This window comes from Sciurus vulgaris, assembly GCF_902686455.1.
Source record: "Sciurus vulgaris genome assembly, chromosome: 8".
NCBI classification, from domain to species: Eukaryota; Metazoa; Chordata; class Mammalia; order Rodentia; family Sciuridae; genus Sciurus; species Sciurus vulgaris.
The window spans coordinates 103861801-103877819 of record NC_136468.1 but is presented as its reverse complement, the minus strand read 5'-3'; the positions used below and the strand labels follow the sequence as shown (position 1 = coordinate 103877819).

At 36.4% G+C, this 16019-nt stretch overlaps 1 protein-coding gene across 1 annotated transcript in view; it reads right to left on the bottom strand.

Moving 5' to 3' along the window:
- Positions 1–16019, bottom strand: part of STK17A (serine/threonine kinase 17a) — a 31400-nt gene that overhangs the window by 3803 nt on the left and 11578 nt on the right. Inside the window, exons 2-3 of the mRNA XM_079149890.1 lie at positions 13135–13347; positions 8769–8913 (exon numbers count right to left, since the gene is read on the bottom strand). Of these exons, the coding sequence (XP_079006016.1) occupies positions 8769–8913; positions 13135–13347 (358 nt within the window). The remainder of the gene's footprint in view (positions 1–8768; positions 8914–13134; positions 13348–16019) is intronic.

Here is a 16019-nt window from a genome sequence, read left to right as displayed (position 1 = left end):
TTTTCCACATCTTGTGAGGCCACCCACCAGTTGTGCCAATTCTATTTCCTAAATCTCAATAACTCCCATTGCTTAAAATTTTAGTGCTCATTATTTCCCATTTAGACCACTAAGATAGCCTCCTGTCTTGGTTTTCTCCACCTTCAACCATCCCCCATTATGCAATATGTACAGTTGTCCCTCAGTCTGTGGGGGATTGGTTCCAGGACTGTGTGTGAATACTGAAATCACTGAAATCTGTGAATGCTCAAGTACCTTATGTAAAAGGATCTAGGGTTTGCATAGGACTAACACATATTCTACCATATACTTGACTTATAATACCTAATACGATGTGAATGCTACATAGATATACTTGTTACATTGTATTGTTTAGAGAATGATTAGAAAAAATCTGCGTATGTGTTATGGTTTGGATAGTAGGTGTCCTCTGTTAGGCACTGCAAGAATGTTCAGAGGTGAAATCATTAGAATATGAGAGCTATAACCTCAGTGAATTAATCCATTAATAATTTGAATGGATGGTAACTAGGTTGGTGGGGTATCACTAAAGGAATATGTCACTGGGGACATGCTCTTGGGGATTATATTTTATCCATGACTTCTCTCTGCTTCCTGGCTATCATGAGCTGAGTAGATTTCCTCTGCTATGCCATTCTACCACCTCAGGCCCAGAGCAATGGAATAGGGTGACCATGGACTGAGACCTCAGAAACTGTATGTCTCAAATAAACTTTTCATCCTCCAAGTTGTTCTTGTTGATTATTTGGTAATAGAGATGAAAACCCAGCTAACACGTGTTCAGTGCAGATGTAAGTTTTTCCCCAAATATTTTCAATCTATGGTTGGCTAAAGTCATGAATAAGAAACCCATAGATACAGAGAATAGACTGTACTCTTCCCATAAGTCTCGTTATGATGGCTGTAAGGTTGCTGCTATCACTAACAGAAACTCTCAAACAAGGTGCCGGTTAGGATGTATATAATGGCCAAGGTGGTTCATATCCTTGGACTCATTTTTACCCAAGGGAAAACTAAGATAATTTTACATAAAATATAAGCAAATGTGTTATGGACTGGAATGTAAAAATCATTTTAAAAGTTTTGAAAAAATTTTGTGTTCACTTCAGAAAGTCTGCACTTCCTGTCTTCTGACATTAAGGACAATTCCGTAGGTGAACTGAGAAGCATGGGTACTGACAAATTATAGAAAATTTGTTCAGCAATCAGTGTTTATTATCTGGCTTCTGCATCATATCCAGGATTAATCTTGTCACTTCCCAAAGGGACTCCGTGTTCCAAGTCAAACAGGCTGTAATCCTGAATAAATACATGCTCTCACACCTCATGCCTTTGTACATGCACTGCCTTTCCCCTTCTTTGGCAAATTCATTTTCATCACTTATCTGTGCACAGTGGGTCTCCATAAAGTACTGATTCCTCCAGAAAGCCCTCCCACTTTTCTGCCCTCTTCTCCCTCCTTGCAGGAGTAGTCAAGGGATGTCCCATCTCATGCATGGCAAACTCATTCCATTGTTTTCTTAAATGTTAATTTTTCTGTCTCCTCCATTGCAATGTGGTTCTCTAGATGTATAAAATGAATGCTCAGAATTTCTCTCCTTCCACTCACATCCAACTGTTCCATTTGACTTCTGTCCTCTCATTCCAAGTCACAAAATCCACTGATATTTTTCAGTGTTTTCTTCTGGACCACTCTTAGCAGTGTGTGACACTGTGGCCCATTCCTTCCATGTTTGCAAGATTCTTTTCCTCTTTGATTCCATGGCAAAATAGCGCCTGGTTTTCTTCCTCTCTCTCTGGCTGCTTTTTTTGTTATCTACCATTATCTGGTTCACTGAAAGATAGGTTTCTCATGGCTTGATCTTGAGATTCCTTTCTCTTCTCATTTCAAACTCTCACCTTGCAAGGACTATCTCCAACCAAGGCTTAAATACCACCTATACTTTATGACTCACAAATTTTTATCTCTTTCAGACTTCTTAACTACCTGCTTACCTAATCTCTCCTCTCTGCTATCTCAAAGGCATCTCAAATTCAGCATGACCAAGACCAGACTCATCTACCCACCCTCCATCCTACTGTTTTATATTATGAAAACTCTTATGGATTTATCAAAGTCTGAATTCAGAAACCAAGAAAGAGAAGACAGAAGCTGTAATACTGATCACTGTATCAGCACCTATTACACACTGATGTTGCTGGGTGAATGAATAGGAGAAACATAAATATAAAAAAATGAAGCTAGCCTCTTTTGTCTTAAGAATATTGGTAGTAGAGATAATAGTAAAAAGAAATTCCCACTGTCAAAAAGTTCATAATCAGAAGAGAAAAAGAAGGACCTACCAGGCTCAACTCAATCTCCTATGTGGTGGGCTCTGATAGCAATATACCAAGTTCTCAGGCAACAAATACAGAAAAGGGATTAATTCCACCTTGGAAAATTACAGAGGAGGTATGTAAGCAGACTTCTTCATTTATTCAACAAATTTTTATTGACTGCTTTACTAAGCTAGGCCTTGGGGAAAAAAACAAGACATGAGTCCCCACTTGGAGTCTTACTTTTTTTTTTTTTTTTTTTTTTTGGTGGCACAATAGGGGGTCCTGGGGATTGAACATAGGGTCTCAAGCATGCTAAGCTTGTGTTTTACTACCGAGCTATATCCACTGCCTGGAGTCTTCCATTCTAATGAGGTCAAATAAATAGAAATACATACTATAAATTCAAGTAGTTTGAAGTGCAATGGGGACCTCAAAAATAGGATGATTGGTGAAAGAGGGTATTAGGGGTGTGTACCTTTCAGGATATCTTTTGGAGAGTCAGAAAAGGAACCAGTCATAGCAGTTATCTTCAAGGTGGGGCCAGTAGGGGATATTCAAGGCAGAGGGAGGAGCAGGCACAAGACCCTGGGGCAAGGACAAGCTACTAGTGGAGGATCTCAACAAGTCCTGTATAATGGAGAACAGCACAAGGTGAAAGGAGCAGCAGTGGTGGTAGGCATGAGAATGGAAATGGGAACAGGAATCACAAGGTTTCATAGGCCATTCTGGGTTAAATGACACAAGGTATGCCACATGTGCTGATTTGGATATGGTTTGAATGTGTCCCTTAAGGATTCATGTGCTGAAATTCTGTTCCTCACTATGGTAATGTGAAAGGGATGAGACCTTAAAAGTAGTGGGGCCCAGTGGAAAATAATTAGGTCATTAGGGGCACTTGCCCTAGGAGGGATGAAAGCAGCCCTCTGTGAAACCCTTGGTTTTCTTGTGAGAACACTGTTATGAAGAGCAAGCTTTACGCTTGAAACACTCTGATTTCCTGTTTTACCATGCTGATTGCTCTTACATGTGCTCCTACTGTTGTGTCACCATCCAACATGAAGTACTCATCAAAGTTACTCCAGTGCTGATGCCAAGCCTTTGAACCTCCAGAACTTTATGCTAAGTAAACCTCTTCTCTTTGTAAAGCACTCAGCTTCAGGTATTTTGTTACAGTAGTAGAAAATAGACTAATACACTATTTCTTCAGGGAAAAAAAAAATTTATGCAGCAACATGATTGAGTCCCCAGAGTTTTCAAGGTAATTTTCGTTTTAGTATGTTAATAAAATATTATAGTACAATAAAATGTCAATTTTTCAGACAGCTGGTTGAGAGGAGTCTGGCTTAAGAAAACAAAGTCATTGTTGGACATGTTTTGACCTTTCCAGTACAAACAAAATGTCAAGTGAAATACTGCTATGGGGAAATCTTCTTGAGATTCACTTGTGATTTATAAACATGCACATTCTGTGAATATTCCTAAATACAGTTTGTTCCTTAATAGTTGGATTTTTGTTGTTGTTTTTCTTTTTTGTTTTCATAATTTACAGTGCTGGGGCTGGAACTCAGGGTATCACATATGCTACGCTAGCATTCTACCTTTAAGCTATACATTCAGCCCCCTTAAATAGTTCAAGTATTTTCCCATTACATTTTGTTTATATTTTATATCCTTGAGAAATGCATTCTTTAATTATTGTGAAAAAGCTAACTGGTTTGATGGTAATGTCAGAAATCCTAAATTAGTAGGATCAATTATTAAAACTTTATTGTATTCGAAATTCAGAACCAGTCACATACATTTACAATAAACCAAAGTGAGAGACTTTTTGAAAATAACAACAACAACAACAAAAAGCTGAAAGGGAAGTTGTTAGGAAAATAATGCCATATTTCTTATAAAATCAAAGCTATTTCAAAGAATTTCACAGTTAATGTTTATGATAAGTCCTCTACCAATTGTGCCCTGTTTTGATCACAACTATTTTTAAAAATACTTTACTCTTCTAAATAAAATGTAAGTACAATTACAAGACTATAATTTGTCAGTTCTTTGATGGTGAAATATAACTACTTAAAATAAGCTGAAGTATATGTGCTGGAAACAAAGACAAGTACTTCTGAATTTATGATTTAGTTAAACTTCCTTTTTAAGGAAATTTAGTTTACAATGCTGTGGCACACAATACTTAATTCTATTTAAAAATGTATGACTTCTGAGTGGTAAGGGAGAGGAAGAAGCAAGGCAATCAATGGAGACAAAATGAAAATAGAATAAAGTGGAAATATACAGATAGTTCTCAGATAGACACTGACTGCAGGGAGGTCTTTATAAAGTCTATTTCCCTGCTTCATGGGGAATCTTTTCTTTATCTTTGTATCTTTACCTCTGTACCTAATCCATTTAACATTTACTGCACAATCACCACTGATGTGATGGCTAAGATGATCATTATATAAAGTTGAGATTAACATGCTCAATAAAGCTTCAAGTATCATGGACAAGGCTGTAGGAAAATTTTTATCAGACAATGGAAGTTCTAGTAAATTAACTTTTTAACTATTAAAACTCAGGTTAGTAATCCTGTCTAAATTAATTTGGGGGACTGTATTGAAATATTTTTGTTACTCCTGCTTTCAACTAATATACTGATGCTTAAGCCATCAGTGATTCAACTTAAATCTGAAATGGGAAAGTCCCAGTATCTTAGTCCACTTTTAACTATGCACACAACAGGTGGACAAGTTAATAACCAACACTGCTAAAAGACCAGACCAATAGTAGACAAAGAGCACCAGATTTTAAAACTGGATTTCTTGTTCTATTTTTGGCCAGTCCTCCCCTGCCCTGCGGATTTACTAAAAGCAGGCCACTATGCTGAATGACTAATTCACCAAATTACTGAGACTATTTTGGGATGGTAGTTAGCTTTGTTTTGACTTTGCTGGAGTTACTGCTTCTCAGATTTGTCAGTCCTGCAACATTTTCTATGTTAAATAAATGGCTTTCCCTTAATCATTGTTTTTCTTTTCCATTTCCATGGACTTATGAATTTATATTTTCATGGACTCCTAAATCTGTACTCAAAGAATTCCCCAAGCTCATTTTAAGGTATTTGGTTAAGTCTTCAGTAAATCAGGGTTTTGAAAAATTGATCATTTTGAAGTCTGCACTGAAGCCAAATAGTGTCAATTCCCTCTTTTAAAGGGTTCTTTTAACTTCTGTCTCTGGAACAGAAATTTTCCATTTTAACTACAATGGAGACTAATATATTGGGATTATCAATTTTCACAGTTAAAACATAATACATTTAGCTTTGAAACAGTGTGGGAAAACAATTAAAAAAAAAAAAAAAACAGTAGTCTTTCAAGCTCTTCCAGAGATGGGCAGTCAACATTATAAGCACAAATTCTCATTGGACAGATAAAAGATTGCTGAAAGGTACAGGACAACAGACTCTCTTTGTCCAGACTCAGAGAAGTTAATTGGAAATGACCTTTTCGCACAAATCACTCTTGCCTGCACCACTGCAACACCAACTCCATCTCAGTCATTCTCTTAGAGATGTGTCCCGCCTTTAGCAGTTTACCTAGAGACATGTTTAACTCAACACATGAGAAGTGTGAGGGTGGAAGAAATGCTGAGAGCTTCAGACCACCTTGTCTTCTAGTTCCTCTGGATGTAGGAGACAAAGATAGTCTAGTTCCCAACATCAAAGGGCCATCATAAAGGCCTCTATTAAATTTGGAAAAGAATTCTACACTGAACTGCATGGGAGAGAAAGGAATATGATTTATATTGAAGGTATTGGAGAGAAAGGGATATAATTTCCTTGTGTAAATACACAGTGGAACCTGGTATTCAAGAACTTAATATTCACCTTGACTGCTTTCAAGTGACATTAAAGATCCATGACACATGGTGTTGGTAGCCTGTCTGACTTGCTACTTAATTAGTTACTGAATAATGATCACAGGTTGAACTCTCTTAAGTTGAAAGCTCATTTCCTATAGGTGCAATGCTATTTAAATTGTGGTTCTGTTCCTAGAAGACCTTTTTACATCATAAAGTTGGTAAAACACCATAAAAATAAAATGTAATTTTACAACATTAAGAGTACAGGAGCAAAGGAGAAAAGCAAAACCCTAGCTCCACTCCTAATGCTAGGAAAGGTTTTAACTAGGGAATCTTTAACATTGACATCCAGGGACTACGTGTGAGTACACAAATATCCACACTAGCCTTCAAAATAAGGTTAATATTATGTGGCTACTGTGTTGTGACTGTTCATGTTTGCTGCAGTACAAAAATGAATTTAAGTTGACATCTTTCAGAAAAAGAATAAGAAAGCTTCCCAACTGTTTTGTTTACTTTGTGCTTTTCTGTAGGAAACCAGTATATAAATGGATATCTAGGGCTGGGGATATAGCTCAGTTGGTAGAGTGCTTGCCTCACAAGTACAAGGCCCTGGGTTCAATCCCCAGCACCACAAAAAAAAAAAAAAAAAAAAAAAAAAAGGATATCTAGTACCCTTCCACCTGATTTCAAATGATGCATTATCAAGGCTGCTTTTGAAATCAACCTCCAGATTATATACACTTGTACTCTTCCTTCAGAGTGTTCCTTTATGCATTGTTATTTACACACTATGAGGTATATATAAGGTGTTGCCAAGTTGTGCTACAGTAGTTCTCAGAGTGACCCCTGGACCTGAATTATCAGTATCACCTGGCCCGACCTGGTGAGTAACAGGCTCTTCCAGCCTTTCTGATGCACAATAGAGTTGAGAGAACCACTGCCATAAATAAAGCATCTACCTTTTGCCAAAAGAGAGACCACAGCAGAGGTAAAGGTGGATCAACTGATGATGTGGAGAGAGATGAGGTTGCCATTCAGGGGTCTAGGGGTTTCAGCCTTATCAGACTGCTTTCCTTCCTAACCCAATTCCTCTGGCTGTCAGGTTATATTTTTAAGTGGAATAAACACTAAGAACCAGAGTCACTATGGCATGTTTTGCTTGAAAATGGTTTCATTTTTCCACAGTCACACCTGGAATTGATATGAAAGTAACCATAAAAGGATCAATAGGGATCTTAAATTTTTCTACCATGGTCACCTGAAGGAATATACTAGGAATACTCATATTAGCTACTTACTGTTTGCCTCATTAGCACCCATTTTCTATTCTTTCAGAAACAGGACCAGTCTGAGAGCAAAGTTGATGAGAAGGCCTTTATTTCCCTAGCATGCTTATTAGCTCCAGGTTGCTGGAAGCTGGTCTAATTAGCATGAGTCTCAGGATTTCTGAAAGAGCTGTGAACAGAGACTAGCCCCTCCCTGCTGAATCTTTGGGGCAGTTATGAGGCTCAAAAGGCAGTATCTACATCATTCCATTTTACTGCCATTCTGAGAAAGGTGAGCTGAATGCAGGAGAAATTCAAGTACTTCTAACAGTTTGAGTCCTGAACTGAAGCTAGAATTATTGCCAATAAAATTCCCTTTTTTGCTTACCCAGTTTCAGATGGCATTTTGATCACATGAAAGAGTCAGAACTGATATACAGTTCTTTGTTTTTCTTTCCTTTCTTCTCCATTTACTTCTTTTTTTGATTATTTGTTTATTTACTTATTGGTACTGTGGATTGAACCCAGAGGTGCTTAATCATTGAGCTACATCCCCAGTCCTTTAAATTTTTTTTAATTTAATTTTTTTATTTTAAGTTGCTCAGGGCCTCACTAAGCTGCTGAGGCTGGCTTTGAACTTGGAATCCTCCTTCCTCAGTCTCCAGAGCCATTGGTATTATAGACACCACCATACCCAGCTCTTTGACAATCTAAAATGAGACACCTACCTGCCTCCACTTTCTTGAATTTTCCCCACTTATTTTATTTACTCCTTCCTGCCTAACTTTATAAAACACTGCTTTCCAAACATTCCTGCTCAAAAGTCATCTCTCTCTTTTTAACATTAGAAACTCTTGGAATCTGGCCTTTTCTTAACTTTAATACCTTCTAGTTGACCTCTCAATTCCAGTGCAGCTATTCATTTTTTCCTTAAACGCAAGAATTCTGAACTTTTATGAGGTAAATTTCTCTTATTCTTCTCTAATGACCAAAATCCTAACTTAAAAAAAAAAAAAATGTTTAACTCAAGTTCTGTCTGCTCAGGAAGTCTTTACCCACTCTGGCAATATTCTGAGTTCCATTTTTTGAGACCTGTATATATATATTTTTTAATATATACATGTGCATTACTGCTCTCACAAAACTATCCAGCTAGAGGATAAGAGTTAAGACTCAATTCGAATATCCTTGTAACTTAATAAAACCCACAGACTTGATACATATTTTAATAAATTCCTGCTAGATACCTTACACCTGGAATGTCAGTCTTGATCAATCTCAAATTGTAAATAATTCAGACCTTACCTTCAAATCGAGATGAACTACATCATGAGTGTGTAAAAAGTGGACACCTTCTAAAATCTGTCTCATGAGTCTTTGAACATCTTTTTCTTTAAAAGCTTCTTCTCTCTCTGCAACACACTGGTCAAAGATTTCACCTCCAGCAGCACTACAGAAGGACAAAATTAAAGTAAAATATGAACTGTAAGAAAGGATATGGTAAACATGTACAACAAAACTAGAGTAAATTAATCAAAGCCTGGCAGTACTGTTAATATGGATTTGATGACCTGAAGCAAAATACAGCATGAACAGAGTCAACTCACTCTCAAACATCTAGAGATGCATCATAATGCAATATGTTATCCACACAGCCCTCTGCACAGACAGGCCACATTTTGCCAGTAACGCACATAAATATACTCTTCAGTTACATTTTGTCTGAAAAAAGTTTCCAAACACAGTTTATTCTCATGAGTCCCTCAGCTCATTACTACCACTCACAATAACATTCACTAGAGATCAATTTACATAAATATATATTTAAAATCCCACATATATTTACATAAAATACACAAATTAACAAATGAATTTACAAAAATATAAATGTGTAAATTTAAGATAAATTTATTATTAGTTCTTTCCAGTATGGTGTTTATCTATCCTGTTTTTTTTTTTTTTTTTTTTTTTTTGTTTTTGGTACTAGAGATTGAACTCCAGGGAGTGTTCTATCACTGAGCTATAACTGTAGACTTTTTGTTTTTTATTTTGAGACAGGGTTACACTAAGTTGCAGAGGCTGGCCTCAAACTTGTGATCCTCCTGCCTAAGCTTCCCTAGTTGCTGGAATCACAGCTGTGTGCCATCATGTCTGGCTTTATTCTCTTTCAGCAAAGGATTTCCTCTATGATTTCTCAACAACTTAAGTAGTTCACTTGAGTATAAAATTAATATTGCTAACTACATTTTTCTGAAAAATTTCAACCATGTACTTCAAATGCAGGCTACTATAAAAGCTTTAAAAGCTGGCCTTAGTTTTCAATGAAACTACACTCCTTCCAGTATAACGTGCAATCATGTAACTTCTGAACCTACTTAGGAGGGAAACAAGGTGAGCCCTCTTAGTTCCTTGGCTTCCTACCTGGAGGCAATTTATAGACAGTGGTACAGGGTGGAAAATATGGCAACCTTGCTAAATTGAGAAGACAGACTGGGAGTTTCACAAGGAAGTTGGAACTTGCAACTTGAAGGTAGAGTACCAAACAGGAGGGAGATACACAGAGAAAGAGCTCCAGAATCTGCTTTGTAGTATTTTGGAGTCCTAGGCAAATTACTTACATACATATGCACAGAATGTAACGTTGCAAGGTTAGGCAAGAACTGGGATATTATGAACTGAATGATTCCCAGTGTTCACAGAGGACAAGGTCAGGCATCTGAATTTTGTTCAACTGAAGTAGAAAAACCACTCTAAGTGCTTATTAGGACCATCAACAGGCCTTCGCAGGAGGGTCATCTGTAGTATTAAGGCTAAACTAGCCTTATACCTGCCCTAACCAAGCTGACTCACAAGTAAATTAATTGCCTGCCAAAAACAAACTTCACCATTCTTTGATGGAATGAAATCTACTCCATACTGTTAATATTCTACATGAAAAATATCCTACCCCAAATTTCTAGACATCTGAAAATGCCACAAATACGACCCATAACCAATAGGAGAAACAATAAAAGCAGACCCAGAAATGACAAAGATGATGGAAGTGGCAGATAAGAATAGGTATTACAAAGGTATTGTAAAGATGTTCAAGGATTTAAAGTAAAATATAAACATAACAAAGAAGTAACGGAGAACATGAAAAGAAACAAATGGAATTTCTAGAGATAAATACAGTAACTAAAATGAAAAATTCTCTCATCTTTCTAGATTAGACACTGCAGAAGAACCAGTGAATTTTAAGAGAAAACAGTAGAAATACCCAATGTGAATTAAAGAATACAAATATTCAAGTAGCTCAATGAACTCCAAGCAGGATAAATACAAATGAACAAGGCATATGATGCTTAAATTCCTGAAAACCAGAGATGAAGAAAAAAAAATCTCTAAAAAGGCGTTCATAGGTGAAACAAGGTAGGAATATCACAGACGTCTTGTCTTGTCATAAACAAAAGAAAAAGACAATGGAATGATACCTTTAAAGTCCTGGTTGTGGGTGAGGGCCATGGATGTGGAATGTGCCTAGAATGCAGGGTATGAAGCTGGAGAAGGACTGAAAGAAGATGAGGGAAATAAGAGAAGAGCAAGGAATGAGGGCAAAATAATCGGAAAAAATCCTGAAAGGGCACTGATAGCTGATAGATAACTGATAAATGTTGCCTTCCCCAGGAAGCACCTCCTAACTGCCCAGAGAGTAAAGCAGCATGGCACACAGCTAAGAGCAGAGCAAAGACTTTGTAACACACAGTCCTGGACCAAATTTTGGGTTTGCTATTTGTGTGACCACAGGTTGATGATTTCTCTGAGCTTTTTCTCATAAAAAAATGTGTACGATACATTGTGGCTACTATATTTTGTCTGTGTTCACATGACATCTAATCATTTCTAGTAAAACACCAATATTGCTGTGTCATTTATATCTATCATCTTTGCTAGACTTTTAGCACCCAATGGAAAAGAGGCTATGTTATTTTCACTGTTACATAATTAGCACATGTTAGTACCTAGTATATAGCAGTGGTTTTGGAATGAATAAACAATACAGTGATCATAATCTGCCTGTTTCCATGGTATTGATCTATAGATATGGCTGAGAATTTTGGTATTTCAGTATTCAGAATTTATTTTTAAGACTTCCTCTTTAAACTAAAAGTAGAATACAATAATTTGGGGCCAAATTATACCAACTTTAGTTCTAAAAACCGAATCATTGAAACAACAGAAGCCACTAAAGCTTCTAAGTAAATGAATAAGCACTTCTCTTATCTAACAGTGGTAGGAAGATGACCCTAGAATGGAGGAAGCCAGAGTGATCAGCTCAGAGGCTTCTGGAGAGACTTGAGTGGGAGACTTGGTAATTCATTATACATGTTAAAGGAGATAAAGGATAGTTTCAAGGTTTCTAGGATGAGCAATGAAATAAATGGGGATACCAATAGAAATAGAGAACAAAAGAAAAACAGGAATAAAAGCAATGCAAGAGTACCTATAGTGAGTTAACAAAGATCCATGGTTAGATACATACATATGCAATAGGCAGCTGAAGCTTAGAAGTGAGGCTGAGGTTGGAAAGATTTGGAAATAATCAGCGTATAAATAATAGCTGAAGCCATGTAAAATACTACCACCCAGAATAAATATACAGAACATAATTTTATAACAAAAGTTAACACTGATGGAATTCTGGGGAACTCTTACATTTATATAGAATAGGGTATAAAGCTCTGAGAGGAGAAAATTAAAAACAAAACAAAATGGAGCTGCTGAGAACCAAGAAGAATGTAATTTCAAGAAAGAATGAATAACATCCATGTTTAAAGAGAGTAAGAAGTAGAATGAATACCAAAATGAGGAGATTGATTTTATCAAACAGGAATGGTGACCTCATTAAAGTTTTAGAAGAGCACGCAGCATTAGAGTGAAAGTGGACAGAGTACTGGCACAAGAACAGATGAATGGATTAATGAAGTAGAATGTAACTGATGGGAAGATGAGGAAAACTGTAAATTCAAACTATTCTTTCAAGAAGTGTGGCAGTAAAGATAAAGGCAGCACAATAGTTTAAGCTGAAGAGGAAGAATTTTAGAAGAGACTGAAATAATGGAAGACAGAGGGAAAAGAACTACCAAAGGAGAAGGGACAGAAAGTCTGAAAGAGGTTATGTAACTAATTAAAAACCAAAACACAGGTCCCAGAAGAGAAAGGATGAGAATTAAAGAACACAGACAGGGGGTTTAGCTTTAGCATTAAGTAGCTGCATCTCCTTCTTCAAACAGATGGGAAAGGGTCTGAGACAGTAAAAACAGAGTTACTCAGGAGGCAAGGATGCTCAGGGAAATGTGTGTCTAATGGCCTTATTTCCTACATCCAGAGGAGGAAAGGACAGGGATCTCATAAAGGTTGAGAAGCAGGTGCCATGGTAAGCATGGTAAAGGTATTTATTAAGAACATCAGGGCTGGGGATATAGCTCAGTTGGCAGAGGGTAAGCATAAGGCCTTGGGTTCAATCTCCAGCACCGCAAAAAAAAAAAAAAAAAAAAAAAAATGTATATCAATGAAGATGAATTGGAAAATCCTTTCCAGAGAACCAGGCCCTGCACTTTATCACAGAGGAGTGGCATCCTGTAAATGAAGTGCAGACCATCAAATTCAACTGAAGGAAGACAATACTTACTATTCCAGAACCAAGATCATTTCTGATGGAGTTTCATAAACTTCGTGTAAGTTAATGACCCAAGGATTGTCTTGTGCTAGTTCAAGTACAGCAATCTCATGAATTATTTCCATCCGACAGTCTTGGCCTTTTCTTCTTTTTCTCATGAACTTGGCTGCAAATTCTTTTCCAGAATCTTTCTTTATACATTTCCTCACCACTGCAAACTTACCCCTGGAATTAAATACAAACATTCACTGTTAAAACCAATAACTTTCCAGAGGTGGCATATATTAATACAAATTTCTAACTTCCCATTATTGGATATTCAAATTTAGCTCATTCAATCACAAAAGTAGCAAAATTACTTGGGAGTTTATATAGGTTACACATCTATTGATTTATAGATTTATCAAATAAAACAATTTATAAATCTGCAAAAATCAACTACTATGATTTGAATGTGTCCCTCTAGGTTCTGTGTTGGAAACTTACTCCTCCTGCAATACAGTTCAGAGGTAGAGCCCTTCGAGGTGATTAGTACATTGATGCCACTATCATGAGTGGGTTCCTGATAAAGGCATGAGTGTGGCACCCTTTCCATTCTCTTGAATTAATGATCTTGCCTCTGCACCATGTAATAACAAAGCAAGAAGACCCTTGCTAGATGTAGCCCTTAAATCTTAGAATTCCCAGTTTCCAGAACTATGAGCCAGGAGTTATGGAGCACTCCTATGATTCTAACTACTCTAGAGGCTGAGACAGCAGTTTCACAAGTTTGAGGCCAGCCTGGGCAACTTGGCAAAACCCTTTCTCAAAATAAAAAACAAAGAAGGGCTGGGGATGTACCTGCGTGTGAGACCCTGGGTTCAATTCCAAGTACAATATTAAAACAAAACAAAACAAAACAAAACCATGAGCCAAATATATTTCTGTGGTATTCTGTTATAGTAGCATACAATGGGCATAGATCATAATCAAATATTAAAGTCAAGATTTTTTGCACAGTTACACATAACTCAATTTTTGTATATTTATGCATAAAATGATTTAATGTAAAAATACATTATATTTTTAATAAGAAATTGGTCACAAGATTCCCTAATATGAATGTCTTTGTCACCTAATTAAATGTGAATAACAGTATCACCTTCCCAATGATATCATTCATGATATAATTCTAAATATAGTACCAGCAGGAAACATCTCATTATAGACATTATGGCTCTACAGTTTATCCTTAAATTAATAAGCCAAACAGGGGAATCAGGATAGCATATTGATTAACGTCATAATATCTGCAATGAGACAGATGAGGGCTTGCATCCCATAAATGGCACTTGACACATAAACTTAGGCAATTTATTTACTCTCTTAAGCTCTCTTTTTTCTTATCTGTACAAGGGATACAAAATCTGCTTTAGAGTTACAAGAATTAAAGAAGTCAGACCTTGATAATTCATGCAAGACCAGGTCCAAGACCCCCAGAAGATACCAAAAACCAAGGATGCCTTATATAAAATGGTGTACTTTTTGCATACAACCTATGTACATCCTCTTGGATAACTGAATCATCTCTAGATTGCTTATAATACCTAATACATAGTGATTCTAGTTTTAGGGATAATAACAAGAAAAAGTCTATACATGTTCAGTACAGATTTTTTTTTTGGTACCAGGGATTGAACCCAGGGGTGCTTAACCACTGAGCCACTTTTTATTTTTTATTTTGAGACGGAGTTTTGCTAAGTTACTTAGGGCCTCGCTAAGTTGCTGAGGCTGGTTTTGAACTTGCAATCCTCCTTCCTCAGCCTCTCAAGCTGCTGGGATTACAGGCATGAGCCACTGTGCCCAGCAGGTGCATTTTTTTCTTGATCATTTTCAATCCATAGTTGGTTGAATCCATGGATGTGGAGGACTGTGTACATAAAATACATGTCAATTGTTTAGTGTAATACTTACCACAGGATAAATTCTAATCACCTGTAAGTATCCATTGAATCCCTGGTAACTTGGAAATCATACAGTTTTTACCAAAGGCCACTGTCTTCTTCCGAACTATGAGGTAAGTTCTCTTGCCATTGGCACATATTATTTTAATAAGGTTTTCATAATAAGCGTTAACCATGACTTCAACCGAAGGGTTGGAGTCTGAGTCCTCCACAGAGCAGTAAGGAATAGACCACTCTTACCCATTTGACAATCTATCAGATATTATGTATCTAGGAGAAAGAGGACTTGTGGGGTTGAAAAGTCTACCTGTGTTCAAGTTTACCTGATTCTGCTAGTTTTATGCTGGCTGATTCTGCCAGTAGTATGCTCACTAAACTTGATCTATTTACTCTTTTACCCATATAATACTGTCTGAATTAGTGTCTTGATATCTAGTAGTAAAAATAATCTTTATTATTACTCTTTGAAATTATATTTGCTATTTATTCTTCTGCATTTCCATATAAATTTTTGAATCAACCTGCAATCTCCACAAAAATATTTGTTGGAATTTTAAATGAAACTGTATAGATTCTATAGATTATTTTGGGGAAGAATTTACATTTTATAACATACAGATTTCTAAATCCATGAACATGGAATATCTGAGTAATTTATGTAAACATTTTAGTTTTCTTGAATATATTTCACTGGATTTACTTCTAAAAGTTTAGTATTTTTAAAGCAGCTGTAAATGATATCACTTAAGCATTAATTTTCTAATTGTTTCTCAATATTTGGAAGTACAGTTGATTTTTGCATACTATCTCATCCAATGACTTTGCATATTAATTTTAATAGTTAATTATAGATTTTCTTTGGATTTTTCCATGCACACATTATGTAATCAGTCACAAATGACAGTTTTATTATTCCTCTCTGGTTCTTTTACCTCTCTCTTTCTTGCTTTCCTC